Source organism: Nansenia antarctica (genome assembly GCF_963989245.1).
Source record: "Nansenia antarctica genome assembly, chromosome: 12".
NCBI lineage: Eukaryota > Metazoa > Chordata > Actinopteri > Argentiniformes > Microstomatidae > Nansenia > Nansenia antarctica.
The window spans coordinates 6,258,817-6,274,875 of NC_137682.1; the positions used below are offsets into that span (position 1 = coordinate 6,258,817).

The 16,059-nt window shown below is 41.5% G+C and overlaps 1 protein-coding gene across 1 annotated transcript in view; it reads right to left on the reverse strand.

The window, feature by feature from the left end:
- Nucleotides 1-16,059, reverse strand: part of LOC308168284 (tomoregulin-1-like) — a 45,250-nt gene that overhangs the window by 11,883 nt on the left and 17,308 nt on the right. Inside the window, exons 2-3 of the mRNA XM_080542811.1 lie at nt 4,137-4,246; nt 1,898-2,027 (exon numbers count right to left, since the gene is read on the reverse strand). Of these exons, the coding sequence (XP_080398937.1) occupies nt 1,898-2,027; nt 4,137-4,246 (240 nt within the window). The remainder of the gene's footprint in view (nt 1-1,897; nt 2,028-4,136; nt 4,247-16,059) is intronic.

Sequence of the window (16,059 nt, forward strand, 5' to 3'; positions counted from 1 at the left end):
AGTCTCTAACTCAAGCTAAGAGAAATAAATGTAACCGGCTGGGACTAAGTATTCATGGCACCCCCGCAGTACATAGCCGCCAAACGCTTCAATTACAGGAAGCATAAATCTGGAGGATAGGAAATTACACTGAGTGAGGAGAGAGGGGAAGGATGCAGAGGGCATATTGCAGAGCTATAGCCTTCCTAGAGCTGTAATAGGAACTGTGGCCCTATGGTTCCACCACTAGGGAAATCAGGCCACTGGCCCCACAGATTGGGTTCACTTTGCTGCTGTACTGTTGCTACGTTTTCACACACGTTTTGCAATGTGTTATGACAGCATAAAACCTTGGGTGTCTTGGGGGATATTGTCATCATCCAGCATTCGGTGTAGAAGATACGATCCGTTGATGAGAAAAGGCTTAGTGTGGAGGAAGGGAGGGAAAACCAGAGGGAAAGTTCTCCCCCCCACGTCTCTGTTTCTGCCTTGGAATTGCCTTTTTTCATTTAGACCTTGTAAATGTGATATTATCAACAACTCTAAACTACCCATGGCTTGGTCTTAAGGCCAATGCACACAGCGTGCGATTTCTGTTGCGCGTCAACATTCCATAATTTCCATTGTTGTCATGAATGGAATCGAATTTTCGCCGTGCGATTAAAATCGGGGCCGTGTGCATTGCGATGCGATGTTCTCATAGACTTCCATTCAAACTTCAAAATGGGATGTTGACGCGCAACAGAAATCGCACGCTGTGTGCATTGGCCTTTAGTCCTAGTATTCTGTAGTACAAGGATAGATAGACAATAAGGATCCACCAATAACGATACCAGTACTCATACTCGTAACCTGATACTGTGGTCATGTACTCATAAAACTACTCCCATACAACCGCTCCTGATACCACTTCACAGCAATGTAACGTAATCTTTCATAGCCATAGGTAGACAGAGGAGGAGCAATGTCAGCAGTTTTGAGATATTTTAGGATAAGCAATGATGACGACAAAAGTAGAGCAGACAGCAAACTATGCTCTGCTAAATTCTGTATATGTGACAGGGTCTGGTGAAAGAGGTAACAAGTTGGGAATCGTGAAGTCGTGAAAACGACCAATTGTTTTCCTTCATGTTCTGTCAGCATGTTGTGATGTGCTAAATATGCAGTTACGGTAGATGTTACATAGCGATGTTTGTTGTTAGCTAGCTACCAACGCGATGGTAGCAAACATGTCTGTTTTGATTAAGAGTGATTCTCCATGGCATTTGGTTTGAAGTGTACCAACCTTCAAATAAGCATATCTACTTCAACTATTTTCTGATTTCAATGTATGACACATCATTTTAAAGGTTAAAATCTGCACTTTCATAATATGTAAAAGAACTTGGGGACCAAAGCCTCAGACCCTGTCACATATTTAATTAGTTACAGTCAGAAAGTGAGGAGCAGCTGATGAAAATAAAACACGTTTTCAAAGGCATTGTTAGAACTCTAACGGTATATTATTAAGTACTCATATCTAAATGTAAGTACTTGTACTTGGTCTGAAAAAAGTGGTATCGATGCATCCCTAATAGACAATGACACCAACATGGGCTGAAAACTCCCAATCTGAGAAAAGAAAGTGAGTAAGGGTCAGGACTATAACCTTCCTTATAACAGATCCTTGCAATTATAATGAGAAAAATCTGATAACGCGGGTCATTCTGAGTAATATAATCAATCAGACAATATAATGAATTATATGTATCGGGGACAAAAGAAATGCGCCAGAAACACCTGGATTGTTCTAAAGCGTTACTAATGTGATGTTAACTCGTAATATGTATTGATAATGTACTGTACTCATAATTAATTCACTGGCTCTGGCTATGCAATGGTGATGTAGATGTCGTACAAATGTACTGGTAAAACTCACCGATTGCGCAGGCTCCGTCAGACACACGCGAGATGAGCCTCTGCTGTTTGCAGGCCGCCTGCCTCCTGTAGCACTCGTTCTGGTACGTGTCGCCATTAGAGCCGCACACGGGGATGTAGTTTTTGTGACACTGAAATGAGGAAGACAATGAAGTGAAGTGACCTGTATTAGGGGTGGGCATCGACGATCGATAATTGATCGATAAGGATCTTGGTCGGTCACAAAATAAAACATTTGGTCGATCACAAAAAAAAAAATAAAAAAAAAATTGTTTTTTGTGATCGACCAAATGTTTTATTTTGTGACCGACCAAGATCCTTATCGATCAATTATCGATCGTCGATGCCCACCCCTAAAGTGACGTGACCACCTGTATATTGCAAAGAGTTTACTTAACTAAATATGAATTCAGTACCGTCATAAGAAACGGAGAGAACTATGGAGACGGCTATGGAACAGCAGTGACATTTCTGCCCTAGTCTTTTGTATGGCCCCTGGCCTGAGCTAGATTACTCTTCCTGATATGACTGGTGGATTGATGATTCACTTGCTTAGTCAAATGTATTGATTGTAAGTCGCTTTGGAATAAGGCGTCTGCTAAATGCCAAAAATGTCAATGTAAATGTATTGTTGTTACCGTTTGTATAGAGAACTTTTGTTCAATGAAATGGAATATGAGGCATTACTCAGGACTTAAACATACATAATGCATTGAGGCCTTTTGTTTAATCTGTATTGGACATATTACATGGGAGGCAAATATCTTGATATAGTTGTACCCTTGGGAATTTTTCGCAGAAATTTTAATTGCATCTCAAATTAGGATTCGATGATGAAACAAGAGGAGAAGACTTCAGGTCAGTATTAGTGGACACAATCTCTCTGACAATATTTGCTGGGCTTTGTGCCACGAGGCACAGGCTAATCACTACTGGGCATGAGTGGATCTGCCATGGAACTTCTACAGGTTGTTTGGAAGGGGAACGTTTGGCAGTTCATCTCAAACGGATTGCCTTTGCCTTGGCACTACGTGAGCTTAGAATGATAAGGTTCTATCTCCGTTTAGGGCAGTTCAGAGATATTGAGCGTCAACGTTTTTACATTCCATTATGTTTTGTGAGATGGAACCTTTGTATTTGATTAATTACTAACTAAAAAATGTCTACATTTTAAAAATAACACCACACAGGCATTAATAAACACCTAAATGGATCAGATTATGTAAAAAAACTCAATTTTGACAAGAATTGAGATAGAACCGTATAATTCTAACGTCACGACTAGCAGTAAGATAAGATGGTTGACAACAGTACATTATGTTGTTAAATAGTACACTGTACCACTCGATATGTCATGACATTCAAAGCATCAATCATTGATTGAGAGGCATGTCATGAATGGTTATAATAACTGAATGTCATGTCATATCTATGACTGCTTTAAAGGCTTATATTAGACCAAATTAAGAGGTACAGTTCTGTTCGAGTGTCTTCCCATTACACTAGAATCTCAGTCTCTCTCTCTCTCTCTCTCTCTCTCTCTCTCTCTCTCTCTCTCTCTCTCTCTCTACGGTATTCTTCTCATCACACACACACACACCTGGCCTCCTTCTGTTGTAATTATAGTCTCATTAGATTGAAATATGGTGGCCAATCATTCAGCATCTCAGACTAGGGAGAAAACTACTCAGACTAGAGTACCCAGAAAACACATAATAATTAGTGTTTAAATAAATAAATGTATTTATTTGATGACTAAATATTTCTATTTTATTTTATCCATATGGCCCTGCCAGTAAACATATAGGAGTTGCTTTTAAAGAGTCAAAAACATAATCATGTATCTTCAGCATGGGACTGATTAAAGAATACTGCAGATGGAGGGATATCGTGACGTTAGAATTATAAGGTTCTATCTGTTCTATTTTGTCAAAAATTTAGTTTTTTTACATAATCTGATCCATTAGGTGTTTATTAATGCCTGTGTGGTGTTATTTTTAAAATGTTGACATTTTTGAGTTAGTAATTCGTAAAATACAAAGGTTCCATCTCACAAAACATAATGGAATGTAAAAACGTTGACGCTCAATATCTCTGAACTACCCTAAACGGAGATAGAACCATATAATTCTAAGCTCACGGTATTTGGCAGGACACACACACACACACACACACACACACACACACACACACACACAGCTCAATATGTCATCCCCCTGTGTAACCCCCCAACCCCATACCTGAAACTGGCACACACACTTCAGCTGGGCCCTGTCGTCTTTGCAGACCCCCCCAAAGCGGCAGGTGGCGTCGTCACACACCCGCAGGTCACTCTTTTTCTCTGACAGGTCTAGAACGACAGAAGACAAATATAAAAGGGTCATTCATTCATTCATTCATCCCTTCATTTACTTTGAATGTACATTCTGAACCTGGAAGCAGGAAAGCGTCTCTGTGAAGCAACCGGCTGACATCCGTATTTGATTAAAACACTGGTCTGTCCTTGTGTCATTCGTTGACTAACAGTGCCCATGAGTAAGTAATGGGAAAGTCAAAGTGAAGCATTTCTTCTTCTTTCAGGCTCTACACACACAAGTTTCGATTTGAAATCCAACAATTAGAATGGAGTTAAAGTGGAGATTCTCAGCTTGGGAACTCTATGAATGAATGAATGAATGAATGAATGAATGAATGGTCTTTATTGTCATTGCTATAGTACAGGTACCAAACAACGAAATTTGGGAGGGGTGGCTCCCCTGGTGCTAGGAAAGAAAAAAAAAAGAAAAAAAACAAGAAGGGAAGGAGCTGGTTTACATAAATAAAGGCTATGTACACTATCCACTATACTATACTGTACAGATAAAACGACTAGGGTTGTCATATTGCACATAGTGTTATTGCACAACTATGTTAGTTGATAGTTGCTATGGAAGCATGTTTTCGGTCATTGTTTTACTGATGGAGTAGCGCCATCCAATGAATACGGAGGAATTTGGAGCAAGATGTTGCTGTCCACTTCTGATCACATTCGGCTGCTGCCGTCAGCAGTTACAATCATCAATTGAGTACATGTATTGTAAGAAGGATTGGTGACAAAAGTTGTTTTTCTCAAATTATATTAGCCTAGTTCTGTTTGATTGACCTTTAAACATGAAATAATCTCAGTGATTGATTCTCATTGATCACACTTGAGATTCTGCCATATCTGAATTGAACATGTTAAATGATCTATTATCTTATATGATTGATGTAACACATTCTCAACTTTCATAAGCACGCATGACCAACCAAAATAACTAAATTGCCTTAACCTGTCATGAAAAAGAAAATGTATTACAGTTGATAGCTCATGTTTATTGGACTAAAATATTAATTTATGAGAAGGGTTGGGGAGAATTTTAAAAGAGATTAAAGAGGGTTTAAAAAGTTAGAAAAGGGTAGTAGCCTACAAGAAAGAGGGAGGTCATACCTAAAAGTGGCAACCCATTGTTTTTTCTACAGCAATGCCCTACAACAGACTCTTCTGACAGACTCTTCTGAGCCCAGTGACACGTGCATACTGCTTTAGTTCAGAGGCTCTGTTGGGAGTTGTCCCTTTCCAGTCCTGTGGTAATGATAGGGCTTGGTGACTCAAAAATGTGCGGTGTACATAAATTAGTGGCGTATTCTGACATAAAAGAGGGAATCTCTCAAGCTCATGCTGAAATGGGGGCAAAGTGATGTAGCAATACCACATATTACTCTGTCATACCTCTGTAAGTGTCACACACCATGGCCGAGCTGACTTTGAAGAGCTGTGTAATGGTCGGTAATTACAGCTTTCGACCAGCCCCAAAATGTATGTACGTATCTAACAACTAGCCACTGGACACCAGATAAGGCTTCAAGCTTAAGGCTTTTGCATCCCACTTTAGACAGGAAACCATGTAAAATATCCAAATGTAAGCATATTATAGTCACGTCTCATGTAATTCTGCAAAAAAGGCTTGTTTCACAGGATGTTTCACAGATGTTTTCCTGAGAGACAACAAGAGCCATGCCAAAATCAACTGCTATAAGAATGTGCATTATGCATCCCAATTGACATTACACATGCCTTACACATGCATCAGAACTAGGTTGCTTGCTAAATGTCAAGCATCTTATCATCCTATAAACAAGCCAATTCTAGTCTGGCAATGTTCACATCTAACATGCTAGAAATAGCGGTTCATAGCTGTATCTGATCTCTCTACCTAGAACCATAACTAGACAATTGATGTCGCATCCAAGAGATACATGTCGCGGACCAGACTATCCCTTGTGCACATATTGGCTGATTGAATCTCCCTCGCCCGATCTGACTGATCTCCTTGCTGCAACATGACTTCCTCTGAGCGGCTGTGCAAGCCTGTCGGTCGGAGGAGAGCATGTTAAGATGGCGAACCGTCATTTGTTTCAGGAAAAGGCTGTCAACAACAGCCGCTTACAGCAGCTGTCCACTGCTGGCTGGCCTCAGTCGCTCATTGTTTCCTTCCTTCCGCGGGCTAGTGAGCCTTTCATGGCTAATTAAGTCAAGCCATTGCCCCATCCATCAGGGAAGATTGTGCCTGGCAGGGTGCAGTTAAGGAAGAAAATGTGTGTGTGTGTGTGTGTGTGTGTGTGTGCGTGTGTGTGCGAGCGTGCGTTCGTGCATGTGTTTATAACTGCATTTGATAGTAGGTGTTTGAGGGGTGTGATTGAGTGTTTATATCGAAATATAGGCCTACCAAATTACCCTCACCAATATATATTCTACATTTGCTTGAATGCGTTTGTGTGGTTGTAACACAGTGAGGGTTTTCACTATTCTAGATATCTTCCCGTGACATGTTTTTGAAAGAAACTACATATAAATGTACATGTACTGTACATGATTCCTCCAAGATCCAGCCTGGAACTGAAGAACTGGCCGGTCTGTGGCAGACGGGACCGGAGACACATCGACCCCCCAAATTCCCCCTCTCGTCTGAGTCGTCATGCCCACCTAGCCTGTCTGTCTCCTGGGTTGTTATCTCCACGGAGCCCCCTGACTCCAGGCTACTGGAAGTCAATAGCTCATCTCCTGTCAGAGAGACTGGGGGCCTACACTTCACTGCTTCCCTCAGCTCAGAGAGATTGGGTCTTTTAGCCCTTAACCCTTTCACTCTTTCATCTTGAAAAACAACAATACCTTTCAGATACACATACGTAGATAGAATAGAATATACTTTATTGTCCTTGTACAGTTGCCTATACAATGAAATTGTAGTGGTTCTTCTGAAGGTGCAAAAACAGACAAACAACAAATATTACACACTAGACACAATTAAAAAGCGAAAATGCTACAAAACAAACTAAGAGACAATGAGGTCCGTGGTGTCATAAGTGCAAATAAAGACAACAATCTTAAGAAAAATAAAAACAACTATAAAAGCAAGCTAAAAGACATGAGGTCAGTGGCGTTATAATACTGTAAAAAAATATATAAATGTATAAATAGTATAAATAGGCACTTAGAATAGAATTATTGCACATTTCTATTGCACTTGTTTTCCCCTGAAGATGAACATTTATGAACATTGTCTATGTCTTATGTCTATTGTTCAGTGTTCTGCACGACTCTGCACATTGTTTTTGATTTGACATGATGTGAAGGTTTGAATGATTTGAATCTGTATGTTCTAAACATAAATATCTTGCAGCAAACTGCCTCATCTCTGTACCTGTATAACCATGGAAATACATTTATTCACCTTCATCCCACTCAAGTCAACATTAATTTAAAAGGAAATGCACATTGTGCACAACTTGAAATGACCGACAGACAGACGGACAGACAGACACAGACAGACACGCAGACAGGTAGACAGAGACGCATGCATGCACACACGCACACAATATAGAACTCATCAGTTTTTTTCTGCCATCTCCTGGCAGAAGAAGAACGTTTTCATTTCATACCAAAGCAAACCAAACCTTTTCAAGGACAGCTATGGCATATTGATTTAGTCTAAATGCAGAGACAGGGGAAGGTCTACCATCCATTCTCTGAAGAGACCAGAAACATGAGAGGGAGACGTTGAACGTTTCATGTAAAATGCCACCATAAGAAATGCGTTATGGGAAAATTATTCCAAAACAGGACTTAAAAGAAACAAAATAGGCTTTTTTCAGCAACATAATCAGTAAAGAAACATTTCTTAAACCCCTTTAAACTGCTTAAAAACGTCTATTCCGAGGTATTCCCTTTTCTTAATCCGACTAGAGTCTCTCACTTGTGTAAATGCAAGTGCAGAGCTTCTGGTGTGTTGTATAATTACTTCATTTGAATAATAGTCTGGCTTGACAACAGAACCTCCACCTGCCAGCCGAGAGCTGAGTGATAGGCCAGGCCGTTTCAGATTCTCAACCCCAGATTTATAGAGGGAGAGGATATCTAATCCTCCTCCTCCCCACACACACATGCACACACACACACACACACACACACACACACCCACACACACACACACCCACACACACACCAAAACACATACAGTATACACACACACTGCTCAGATGACTGGATGTATTCTTGGATGACTTCCTTGAGGCCTTAACCCCCACCCCAAACACGAACACACACACACACACACACACACACACACACACACACACACACACATCCCCCTCCACCCCACCCCCCTTATGATAGTCTTTGTAGTCATTCTGAAAGTGTTCAATAACCGAACTTTGAAGTTCAGTCCAGTTTTTACTGACAAACTTGCATGCTCTATCTACGTCAATGCAAATTCACATTCAGGTCATTCATATTATGACAAGACCTTTCTCTGCAACACCAGGTCATAAAAAGAAATGTTGATGCATTTGAGAAAACCACTGAAAACACACCCCAAGCAAAAGAGCCATGGCTTCAGATTTGGAAGAAAACGATGAAACGTACAGTATAACATTTTAAGCCCACGTCTTCTTTAGATGCCTTGTTGCTACAGGCAACACAGAAAACGCATCAAGCTTTAGGCATGAAAATCAACATTTTGAATGTTTTCATTTCGTACAATAGACTTCGTGTCTATCTCTTTTTGGATAGTTAGCTTACAGTCTTCATAATAAGGAACATTGAAAAGGCAGCCATTTTTATTAGCCCAGAAATTAAAAGCTGGTCAATGGATCCACCCAAGTGATCTGTCCTCTAATTAGCCTACCGCACTGGACATCCTGAGGGCTTCTGCCAGGCGCCCTCCTCTGTAATTGTCCCAAATTTGTCCGGTTTGTGGGTTTTTGAGGAAGGTGTAATGAGCATCACAAACACATGGTACAGTAGCCTTGGGGCCGCAGACATGGTCCATTTGCCTTGATCAGCTGTTGTTGAGAAAAAAAAAATATGTGGGAAAGAGAGAGTGGCGAAGATAAATGCTTTGATGTTTTATTCATGCGTGGTGCAGATGGACTGGATTGGAATCACCTGATCTGTTTTGATATACAGGGGATGTGCAGGGGAGCGATGTGGCTGGAAATGACTCTGTCAACACTGTCATTCATACACCCAGTTTAGGACTCGAGAAGCCCCGCTCACATTCAGCATTTTTGTCTCTGATGCAGAGATCTGATGATGATGAAGAGGTCATTGATCTCTAGAGTAACCAGGGGGAGATGATGCTGAGTATTTAGAAGTCGAGACGTTAGAATTATAAGGTTCTATCTCCATTTTTGTCAAAATTGAGTTTTTTACATAATGTGATCCATTAGGTGTTGATTAATGCCTGTGTGGTGTTATTTTTAAAATGTTTACATTTTTGAGTTAGTAATTAATCAAATACAAAGGTTCCATCTCACAAAACATAATGGAATGTAAAAACGTTGACGCTCAATATCTCTGAACTGCCCTAAACGGAGATAGCCTGATTGCTGGATGGCACCGTGCTTCCCACACAGCATCAGCTAATTTAAGAGAACTGATAACACTTTAGATTAAATAAGGTAAACAAACAGAAGAGTGTTATAAATGATGTGAAACTCCACATGGGTCAGACATCATAGACGATTACTGTTTGGCATATAACCTCCTCCACTCAATATCGAACATTTTAAGCTGTAATACATGTTTTAAGTAAAAGTATGACAATATACTGTACAACCTTTGTGTACCGCAAAAAAAAAAAAAATTCAATAATGTATATTTAGACCAAAAGTCCCAGCTATCATTAAAATGAGTTAACTATAGTAGCTCTTACTAATATTGTAGACCAGAAACCTGGATTTCCCCCAGATTTTCCAATTTATCATAAAAGTGTGCACTGGCTACTTTTGCATTGTATGCACAGCCTATTCATCTCTAATTACAAACTAACTATCTCTAGTTAAATTAGACATGCATGGCACCTGCATAAAATACTCCAGTTCGACATAGTATCCCAGAGTCATTTTGTTACACTGTGTGGTTTTAAAGCTGGCCAGTGAGTTGGGTATGTGGATCTGACCTGGATTTGATGTTGAAGCTCAGGCCTTTGTGGCCTGTGGTCAATGTCCTTAAGGTTGTTTGATTAGGACTGAGCTGACAGTGGGTACAGAAGAGCAGAAGAGTTTAAAGCTGTTTTGACTGAGGTGGATCATTGTGTTATGGATTTGAAGCTGATTGGGCTAAAGTTAGTTGTGTATTTAAAGCTGTTTTGACTGAGGTGGATCATCGTGTTATGGATTTGAAGCTGATTGGGCTAAAGTTAGTTGTGTATTTGAAGCTGTTTTGACTGAGGTGGATCATCGTGTTATGGATCTGAAGCTGATTGGGCTGACGTTAGTTGTGTATTTGAAGCTGTTTTGACTGGATCTGGGACCATGTTATCGCTACTCAAAGCTGTTTTGATTGAACAGGGACTATTTATTCGGTGGCTGATGTTTATTCAACTGAGGTTGAAAACAAACGGTACACGCAAGGTCTGAGCCGGCACACAGACGAATCCTCCGGCATCCCGTGGTTTCTCCTCACCTTGTGTGAAGCCAAGGCAGGCATGTTTTCCTGTCTGTGCTGTCGGCACACTCGATAGAGAAAGAGACACACTCATTTAGACACCTCCGCGGGGGTTGTGGATCACTGGAATGCCTTGGCGAACAGGCTTGTGCTGTAATAAGCCTAACCTTCTGTCTGCAGAGAGGGGGTCCATCCTGAGGGAGCCTGCCTGCCTCACATTTCAGCCATCTTAGCTTTTAGTCAATATTTATCCAACGAAGGCAGAGCGAGGTGAATTCATATACAAGGTGAATAAATCAAAGGAGTACATGCATGTTTTTAACTCTGATACTTGACATCTTATTCACTAATAAACTATGAATTCATTTTTTTACAATAAATGTTTGTCACACAGAGGGTGATTTTGTTAATTAATGTCCATGGCATGACTTACAAAGACCCCCTCCAGAGGGGCGATTCCCATTGTTTGCCACATGGTATACCTGGCAACCTGAACATTTCAGTTGGGGAATTGGCTCAGAGGCAACTTGACTCGACACTTGATATGTAGGCCCCAACTCACTGGCGGACTCAGGGGGGGGGGCAGGGGGGGCGACCACCCCTCCTGGTTGCCCCCACGGTTGAAAAACGTCTTTCTTAAGTGCCCTTTTGAGTGGCAAAAATGCCCTTTTAAGTGGCGAAAATTAGAGGACGTGCCCTATTGGTACCCCTCCAATGGTCTAAACTTGACCATGTGCACTGATGGGGTCCCATGTTGTCCAGTAGGTGCCCTTTTTTTCTTTTCGCCCCTGCCCTTCAAACAGCCTGAGTCCGCCACTGCTCAGAGGCAACTTGACTCGACACTTGATATGTAGGCCCCAACTTGTACAAAATGCAAGACAAAATGCAAAGCGTAACATTAAACCTACCAGGGCTCGACATTAACAATTGCCTGCTTGTCTGACAAGTGAAATCTGTGGTCGGACTTCTGGAATGTTGAGTCAACAAGTTAACTTGTTTGGGCATTATTTAATTGTAAATAACCATATCAACATTTCCCTTAAGCTGTGCAGCATGTATAAAGCTGCGGATAGTGACCACATGTCACGCTTCGCTTTGCCCCGTGCTGCAGGCTCTACAATCCTACACCACCGCCGCCCCTAAGGCTAGTTACCAGCTAGTTACCAGCTATGAGCCTGGCTAAATTAGTCGCCAATGCCGTCTTCCTCTCCGTCTTCCATGGGTATTGTATATATAACGTAGCAGCAATTGCAGCAATAAATGTATGCACAATTTTGATCTTTTTTTTACATGGTATTGTTTCGCGTGATTTCTCCTAGAAGAAGGCTTAGGAGGAGCGAAAAAAGCCTATGGCGGGCTGCCTAAGCCTTTTCAATACAGGAACAACCATGCAAACATCCTCCAAAGACCAGTGATATTACAATTTGTTTTTCTTGTCTCGCAAGCATCTTATCATACTTACAGTAAACTGTCTTTCTTTCATGCACAGCACACTCTACAAACCACCGCAAAAACAATAGTGTAATAGACTTAAACTGTATGAGGGAGCCCATTGTGGTTGTGTCCTCTTGCTTCAAAGAGGCATGATGAATCTCTATCACAGCACATGGTCACAATGGACAGGCGGAATAAAAGGAAGGGACAGAACTGTTACGAGACGAGGGTTGAAATAATGACGGTTTCTAACTAAAACCAAAGAGAAGAAGCAGGGGCTTCTCAGCAGGAGGCGAGGAGCCTGACATGATGAAAGATTTAAGTGCTGGGGGAATTCAAAGGCTGAGTGACCCCAGGCCTTTTAGCCTATAAGCCGCATACAGGCACATTTGAGTGTGTTGAGTGTGAATGTGTGTGTGTGTGTGTGTGAGTGAGAGAGAGAGCGAGGGGGGGGGGGGGGGGGGGGGCGGAGTTAAAGAGGAGAACATGAATTGACTTTTGATGGCCATTAACTAGGAAAGCCTACACACTTTGAACAGATTAATTAAATGCTTTCCTTTCCAGCCAGTCATCGTCAGAGCTTTGGGAGAAAGAGAGGTTTCCATCTGTGTGTGTAAACAAGACATGAGGCCCATCATCAACACGAGTCATTCACTGTGCTCTCTTCACTTTGGAGTTCATCAGCCACAGAAGATAACCAGTGTGCAGATAACCTTAGCTCCGCAAGGTCGGCAGATCGCGGTTCAAACCCCAGCTGGCCACATGTCGAGAGACAATGAACCCCAAATTGCTCCCAATGAGCGGGCCGGTGCCTTGCATGGTAGCTTGCCGCCATTGGTGTGTGAATGTGTGTGTGTGAATGGGTGAATGAGAGGCCATTGGAAAGCGCTTTGGAAAAAGGCGCTATATAAGTCAGTCCATTTACCATTTGATCTACAGTAGGACCTATAGTTTCCGAAAGTGACCCAAATGCAAATTTGTTCCGATTGCTCAAGTCTTGGATGACATTTGGTGCATCTACCCTTGATATCCGCACCTCAGTTCATTTCCTGATTTCTATAATGAACTGGCCAGTATGCATATCCTCAAACAGCCTATATCTACATGTCCTTATGTATCTATTCATCTTAAAGATTTCAACAACCCCCCCCCCCCTTTCCCCGACTGTGCCTTGGCTGCTAGCTTGATGAAATGAGACGTACTGGCAGATACTCTTCAAAAAGCTCCCTGTGGACCGGGCCAACATCCTCTAATGCCCTCTCTCTGCCTCCTCTCTCTTTACTAGACACACATACAGTATACTACACTCAAACAAATCGACACACACTCAAACACACCCAGAGAGACGCATGGACTTGGACCAACACACATAGGAATAAGTGAGAACAAGACATGACACATGTATGCTTCCTTCTCTTTCTCTCACAAACAAAAGGGTTCTGAAATCCAGTCAGAAGGTTTCAAAGGCATGCATTAATACTTCTGCATCAGCTTGCTGGAGAAAATGTCTAACTTTTGCAATATTCCGTAGATGATAAAAAGCATTTCTAGTGATAGATTAGATGTGAGGCTCAAAGCTTAAGTCAGAATCTATAATCACACCTAGATTCTTAGCTTCATTTTTGCAGTTTGAAAGCAAGGTTCCCATGGTATTCGACAATTTGTCTTTTTGTGGTTTTGGTCCAATGGCAAGGATCTCAGTTTTGTCCTGATTTAGTTGTAGAAAAATGTTGGACATCCAAAGTTTATACCTCGGAAACAATTCTCCAGCGAGCTGAGTGAATGTGAATTATCAGGCAATACTGATATGTACAGCTGAGTATCATCAGCATAACTATGAAAATGTACACCATGTTTTCTGATGATTCCACCTAATGGGATCATGTACAGGGAGAAGAGCAAGGGACCAGGAATAGACCCCTGAGGGACCCCACATTCTGTACATTCTTAGTGTTGATGCAAGCCTCATGGGAGAGACTGTGAGGTAGGTAGCACAGCAACCACAACACATGGTGGAGAATGCCAGAGGAGAAAGAACCCTATGTACATTGCCTTCATATTTTTACGGAGCCCCCCTGGGGTCACATGGTAGAAAAAAATGATTTGATGTGTGAATCCGTTCCCTCGGTTTAGTAATTCGTTCCCTCGGTTTAGTAATCCGTTCCCTCTGTTTAGTAATTCGTTCCCTCGGTTTAGTAATTCGTTAGGGTTAGGCCCTACAAGCCAGAACGATCGCAAGGATTAGGGTTAGGGTTAGAATCCTTGCGATCGTTCTGGCTCGTAGGGCCTAACCCTAACGAATTACTAAACCGAGGGAACACATTACTAAACCGAGGGAACGGATTTACTAAATCGAGGGAACGGATTCACACATCAAATATGTTTTTTCTACCATGTGACCCCAGGGGGGCTCCGTAATATTTTCATTTGGAGACTGTGGGTTTAATTTAATTGGCCTATGTCTGTCTTTTAACCTGAAATAGAACTAGCTGTCAAAGCCCGTAGCCTATATCTCTCCACGTTGGTCTCATGGCATAGTCTTTAAGAGTGTCTTCTTCTCCCAATCCATTGCAATTGTATTAACCTCATGGTGAGTGTGTTACGGAGGTGGAAAATTCTAACCCAATATTGATTTTTGAAGCAGAGACACAACCAGATCAAGCACTGTTCAATTTGATTTGGCTTGCTTAGAGTGACACGAGACATCACTCTCCTCTGTGCGACTAAGCAGATTTAGCTTTCTACAGATGCTTGAGAGTGCACCATTTGTTGCAGCAGTGTGTGCTGGAGAAGTAAAATAAAAATAAAAAAGCAGATTTGGCGAATGATGTACAGTGATAAACAACAATAAAGCAGGAAATGTGAAACAGAATATTGTGATTCAGCTCGGAAATCAGGAGGAGCTATCCATGACACAATATTGCAGGACTATCATAGGCCTGTGATTTAATTGATTAATTCCCCTGTGTAAGGGGGGGGGGGGACTGCGCAGGTGCAGTTGAGACTGGACTCTATATTGAGTCTCTTGGGTGTGGGGAGCCATTTGTGGAGGAGTTGGAGTGGCGGAGATCAATTCGCATTCGTCAGTAAATACAATTATCGCTAAAGAGTATTGTTACTTGTAGCGTAGCTTGAGCAGTGCCAAAGAAACTAGTGTTAATTTAAGTATGGACAGAACCATCAGGTTATCATAATTTAGACCTTAAGACTACTGTAACATAGCTTGGCTTCAGGGTTGGCTCTCTCAGGTAGAAGAGATTAGCTTGTTGCGAACGTGTGGCGACCATATGCATTTTCTAACAGATCCACTGCATGACTTTCCAGCTGATTTAGCCTAATTTGTCATTGATTAGATATGCCAATGTCACTGTATAGTAGTTAGCCTTCCAATAAAGTTGGCATGGATTTGGCAGAGCCTACGCTTAATGAACATACTGTATATAGGACAGAAGAAGATGACTGTGACATCAGCCCATATTTGCTGACAAATTCACTCACCTTCCCCCACTCCAAACCTTCCCCTACTACTTTGCAATTCACTGCCCATCACCAAGATTTTAAAAGACGTAGTCTAGCTATCACACTGGTTAGATTACTCCTAAAGCCCATGCTTCCAAGTTGGGTAGCCTATACATACTTTGAAATGCATGAATGAACACAAACATTAGTTTATTTTCATGATGTAAAATGTTATTGATTACAATTTTCAATTTTTTTGTTACAGTGAAATCTGGATTGTATTCACCATTCAAATTGTATCT